Source organism: Pteropus alecto, unplaced genomic scaffold, assembly GCF_000325575.1.
Source record: "Pteropus alecto unplaced genomic scaffold, ASM32557v1 scaffold103, whole genome shotgun sequence".
Taxonomy (NCBI): Eukaryota; Metazoa; Chordata; class Mammalia; order Chiroptera; family Pteropodidae; genus Pteropus; species Pteropus alecto.
This window is the reverse complement of record NW_006436288.1, coordinates 12664686-12670685: the sequence shown is the minus strand read 5'-3', so window position 1 is coordinate 12670685 and position 6000 is coordinate 12664686. Positions and strand designations below refer to the sequence as shown.

Below are 6000 nucleotides of genomic sequence, written 5' to 3'. Positions count from 1 at the left end.
GTGAGAGAGTTGACAGTATTCTTGTCCTTCCTCCTTGCCAAGTTCCCTTTTGAGAGCTAAGGGAGAAGGAAGAATTGAAATGTAGTGCTTGGAGATGGATCTAGTCCAGAAATTGCTAAAGGCTGACTCTCTGTAGTTTGGGTTTTTTTTTTTTTTTTTTTTGGTGGAAGAGAGGGCAGAGGGCTTACTTCTTTTTCTCCAGTCATTAAGTACTTAAAAGGTCAGATCTTCAGCTGATTATAAATGGGAAGAGGAAAAGGGAAGCAAGAAGGAAGAGGACCTGCCTTTGAGTGACACTGTCAGCTATGTAACTGTTAACAAAACAGAAGAACCTCATATATTTTGTAAGCAATTGTCAAGGTCGACATTTCTTTGTGACGCGAACCCACTCAGGTCTTACAAAAGGATCTCTGTTCTATAGAAAATTACTGTCGTGTAAGGAGACTTCATTTAAATGAAAATTTTAAGAGATTCTGGGGAGAAATCCTTTGAGGAGAAATTGGATTTAAAAGAGTAAAATCAACAGGGTAGGGGAAATAAAAATGAGTAGGAAATGCTTGCTGGATTATATGATTCAATTTGACTTTTTTCTTTCATTTTGTACTTTAAAATATAGAAATTTGCAGATAGGTGAAAATGACTCATTTAAGGTTTTGCTTGGGGTTTAATAATAGCCCCTTCTTGCTTCCCTTTCGTTGTCATTTTTAAAACCAGCCAATCACATGTTTCATATATGGGTATATGGAGTTCCCACTTTGTAGTAGTGAGTGCTCTGTGGAAGATTCAGGGTCCACACAAGTTTTTGACCCACTAGAAGTTAACATTCTTATAACTTAGTTTGGTTCTGAAGGCTATAGGCAGGTGAGAAAATTATCCACTGCGTATGGGTAAGTTCTTATCCCACCACTGGTTTACCTTGGATAAATTACTTAACCTCACACAGTCTTGGCATCCTTTGTTTTTAAGGGTAAGACATTGGTGAGATATTTTGTACCTCTCACATTAAGTAGGTTAATGAACTCCTATCTTGTTTAAGGTCATTGAGTATGACAAGTATAACCATAAATTTACCGGAAAGCCTGGATTATTTGGGATTAGATGGGATAGCAACATTTATAGCTAACAGTGCTAGGTTCTGTTCCATATATTATCTCATTAATCCTCACAACTTTTCTGTGAAGTATATACTATTATTACCCCTTTTTTATAAGTGAGAAAATGAACTCTGCAAAGACGTTAAGAAACTTGCCCAAAGTCTTTCAGACAGCAAGCAGCAGAGGCGGGAGGCTGAAATCTAGGTGGTCTGTCTCCAGAAGCCACACTGCTAGCTTTGGTCTTTTTCCAGCCCTTTTCAGAGCCTACAGCATATGCACATTGAAAGAAGTTAATGGTGGTAGACTCTGACACTTATTTAAGATTTTATTTTTTCTTTCCTGTTTCAGGTATCTGACAGCAAGCAATAATAGAAATTTCCTGCTTACCATGAGGCCATTCTTCAAAAGGGCCACCTTGGTTATAAGTTATGTAAGTACATATACGCTTTTGAAATATCTGATAAGGGATGTTTCACTTTAACTTGGCTCAAAGTCATGATCCAGATTATTTAATAGAATCAGCAATAGATTCCTACACCTTGATCTTAGGATCAAAGTGTTAACATGCCGTAAATGTTACAAAGCAATAGAAGGTATGTGTGAAAGCATTCTAGGGATATTTGAACTCAATGACACAGATAGTGTGAACTATAGTATTTTATGAGTTTCTTTCAAAGTGCTGATGCTGAGTTGTCTCAGCATCACAAACCTAACTGTTTCAGCTATCTATTACTGCATAACAAACTACCCCAAAGTGCAGTGCCTTAAAACAACCACCACCATATACCTGTCCTAACCGCTTTAGTTTGGGCGGCATCTACTTGGATGGTTCTGCTCACTATGAGTTTTGCCTGGGGTTATTTGAGCAAAGTCATGCAACTATCAGATTGGCTAGGTGGTCTCTGTCTGGTAACTCATCCTCTAGGTCCCCTTTCTGTGGCCACCCTCTCTAGCAGGATAGCCAGAACTTCTTTATAACATGGCAGCAGGGTTCTACAAGAACAAACCTAAAATTGCAGGGCCTCTGAAGGGTTAGGCCTAGAGCAGACACAGTGTACCTTCTACCACATTCTGTTGGTTGATGCAAGTCACAAGACCAACCCAGATTTAAAGGATGAGGCAGTTGACTCAATTTCCTAATAGGAAAAGCAAAATGTACATACAAAGAGGGTAGAAATTCTTGGTGGCCATCTTTGGTGACTGTCACATTAATCATCTTTTTATGTGGTTGGATGTTTCTATTCAAGGAGATTAAGAGACAGGTCTCTTATGCTATAGTTGTTTCTCTTAAATTTCCTGTCAAAATTTATAATACATTTTGATAGGAAACTTAGAAAAATGTCTTTGAATTGTAATGTTAATAATTAATGTGATTTTTTTCTCAACACTAAAAAATGTTTATGGAAGAAGATGAGTATGGAAAAATTGAATGAATAGGGTAACTTGACTGGACAATTTCATCAAAAGGGGCAAAACATTTCTCTAAAAAATTCCCCAGTGTATTTGCAACATGATAGCACCAGTTAGTGAAAAACTTTCATTGGATAACACAAAAAACCTTCCCTAGGGTTTTTGAAATAATCTTTCATAAGTGTTCTACTTTAGAGCATTCAAGGGTTGGAGCATTTCCAAATGTATTCATTCAAGACACAGCAGTATTATCTACCATATTTTAAATTAATTTTCACAAGGCTTTGTGAGTGGAATGGTTAAGAAATTGGGTGTTAGAGACCAATGAATAGCATGAGTTCAGCTCCTGGATCTTGCTGTTTACTAGCTGTGGGAGGATTCTGAGCAAATGACCTCTAAGCCTGGGCTTTCTCATTTACCTCTAGGATTGTGAGGCCTCAGGTGAGCTGAAAGCTGTTAGCACAGTGAATGACAGCTGTGTTGTTAAGAATTTGTCACTGTTTCATCACCTTCACTGTTTATTCTTCTCTCTCCCAGCTATTTTCACCTTTCCAACTCATCTTGAATGTTAGAATTTTATAGAAATGCTCACTAGAGAAAGTGTTTGTAAAACAAAATGTTTGTAAAGCATCTGGAAATATCCTCCAGAAAAGATGGGGCTTATCCCCAACAAGTGATGATTTTCTTACCAAATCTTCTTTTTCTTGAAGGTGATTGTCATTTTATACTTCCGTCTGTGGATAATGGGAGGATCAATGCCCCTCTTTTCAGAGCAAGATAATCCAGCTTCATTTTCGCCTTACATTCTTACAAGGTCAGTAGAAATACATTGCTTAAACTTTATTTGGTATTTATTAGCTTGTTTTAAGTAATCTTAAATGATAGGCTTTCTTTGTATTTTAAAGAAAGGAAGTAAAGTGTACAACTGAAACTTATTGGATTTTGTTAACCAACGTCACCATAAAAAAATTTAAAAATTTAAAAAAAGAAGAAAGATGGAGATTGTGTCCTATTTGGGGTATGGGAGAAAAAAACTTCTATTCATATATTTGGAAATCTTTTCGACTAATGGTGCTGTTTTGTCAGTACTATTGGTATTGTTCTCATACTGATGTATATTTATTTATTCAATAAGCATTTTACTGAGCACTTATCATCAATAATATCTATTCGGTGGCCTACATGGCAAATGTTACAGAACAAGTTGCAGAAAGTTACAATGAGATAGATTGGACATCATAACTATTTGTAAGAATAAAATCAGTGGAGAGGTTGAAAGTGGCAAACAGAAATGAAAAACAATTTTTGCTAAGATAAAGCTACTTATATCTTACCATTTGTCCTTAAGAGTTTTAGAGATATTGGATCATGAAGCAATGTTGATCAGTGGATCTGGTTCATTGAGAAGGTTTTTAATTCCTTATCTATTCAGTCTGCTGTGATGTACTGCTGAGGCTTTCAGATATAATTACATTTGACAATTTTAATATGTTTTCTTCAGGATAAATATCAACATACACTGTACTTAAATTTTCATAGTTTATTATGTGTTTATCATATATCATTTTCATAATAGTAACCTTCACTTTTTTGAGTTTGCAAAGACATGTAAATCTTAAATTAAACCTTGATTTACAGCTCATTTATATTGTGGTTTACTTGTGTCTCTTATAGACAATGGATTTTTGGATTTTGTTTTTATGCCAGGCAGTAATCTTTGCTTTATTTCACTCATTTACCTTATATGTTTTAATTGATAGATTTTTACTTTTTTTGCCTTGTGTATTTTTCTTTATTGTTCTTAGTCTTTTCTTCCTTTCTTTAAAGACTGTTTTCCATTCAAAACAGATATCTTCCCATTTGATTAACTCATTTTTATAATAGGTATTATGTCACAATTGTTTTCATTACTTACAGCAAAATGTGTGTTAAAAAAAATCTTGATATGCCTTCGGAAATCATATGATATCCAACCCCTAGTGTTGGCTTATCCCTTCGAGGCAGTCTAAAGCCTTACAAATTGTTGCTTATAGCCTATATTTTTCAAAAAGTTGCTTAATTAATCATTTAATTAAGCTCGACATCTCTAACTTAGCTTTGTGTTAATGCTCCAATCTCCTTGTCCTTTATAGGTATCTTTCGCTGGCTTTCAACATCTCCAGGGCCCTTTTTCTGGACATTTTTAGCTCATTGATAAACGGTTTTGGTTTCTGTAGCTCCTTAAATAGCTACTTTCTGCTTTTAAGAGAAAAACCAGCTTTGCCAGATCCTGCTCTTGCTTAATGGCTCCACTTCCTTTAGCTTTGGATTGGTTCCCCTCCAGGCTTTCTTGACTCCTGAATGTGAGCATTCGTTCTTAATCTTTATAGTTAGATGCAGCCTGTTCCCTGGGCTGCCAAGATGCAAAGTCAAAAGAGACAGATGGGTGAGAAGAACAGACTACTCTCAACTCCCTAACCAATTATTTCATTCACATTTGTCATCTGTAAACAAGTGCCTGCCTCAAGGCCCTTAGTGTCAGGACAAGGGCCTTTGGTCTCTGACTCCCTGCTCTCTTCTCTGTAGCTTCTTAGTTGCCGGGTGAGTTAGGTTGCGTTGTTATCCCTGCTGGTGGCTGCAGAAAATTCTTTGAGGGAACCTCCAGCAAAATTAAGACTTTGGACCAGTCATTTGCTAGGTTCTTCCTTTCATTTCCAGGGCATATATGTACTTTTTCAGAGGAGTGGTACACGTTAAAGCCAGGATTTTCTGCTATAAGCCAATCTAAGTGACTATTCTCAGGCAATTCCATCAATATAAAATGATAGAATAGAATATCCCATTACACCTTTATATTCTTCCTATCTTTTATTTAAAAAATATTTTTATTCGTGTATTTCATATTTAAAGTACATAGATACCCAGGGACATTTCAGTGACAGTTGTTATAAATGGTTTTTCACATTCCTCTAAAGTAGCTGCATTATAATAGACTCTTTTGAGCATCCAAAAAATTGTCTTTAATTCCTTTCCTGAGTAAGGTTTCTACTCTCTTTGCATAATTATTTGACCTCTAGTACACTGGTGATTCTTAAATTCGATTTCCTTGGTTTCTTTCCTAGTTCTGTTGTTTTTTTCTTTCTTTCTCATCAGCTGTGCAATTTATCTATGATTTGGTTGCTTCTTTGAGTCTGTCTTTATTAATCATAGGTTTATCATTCAGCTATGTCACTCTGTCTCATTAATGTTTTATCTCTTTTACTGGATTTACAAACTTCAGACAGTTTTTATAGCATCTTTGCTTCTGTCTTGCAAGTACCATATCTTCTTTTAAAGTATGTATAATAAATTATTCTGTTATCAGTGAGAGTTTTCAGATTAGCTTTCTCTCCCTTTAATAATTGCTGTAGTTATTAACTACATGTAGTTTAAAAAATCCTAATAGCTTTTAAGCATAGCTTGGCCAAGTATCTCTTTGTTTCATATGATTTCTTGTGACTTTAGTTCTGAAATTTCT

General features: G+C 35.5%; 1 protein-coding gene across 1 annotated transcript in view; it reads left to right on the top strand.

Annotated features, from left to right (window-relative positions):
• Nucleotides 1–6000, top strand: part of TMTC1 (transmembrane and tetratricopeptide repeat containing 1) — a 241662-nt gene that overhangs the window by 104797 nt on the left and 130865 nt on the right. The window contains exons 6-7 of the mRNA XM_025047422.1: nucleotides 1443–1524; nucleotides 3215–3318. Of these exons, the coding sequence (XP_024903190.1) occupies nucleotides 1443–1524; nucleotides 3215–3318 (186 nt within the window). The remainder of the gene's footprint in view (nucleotides 1–1442; nucleotides 1525–3214; nucleotides 3319–6000) is intronic.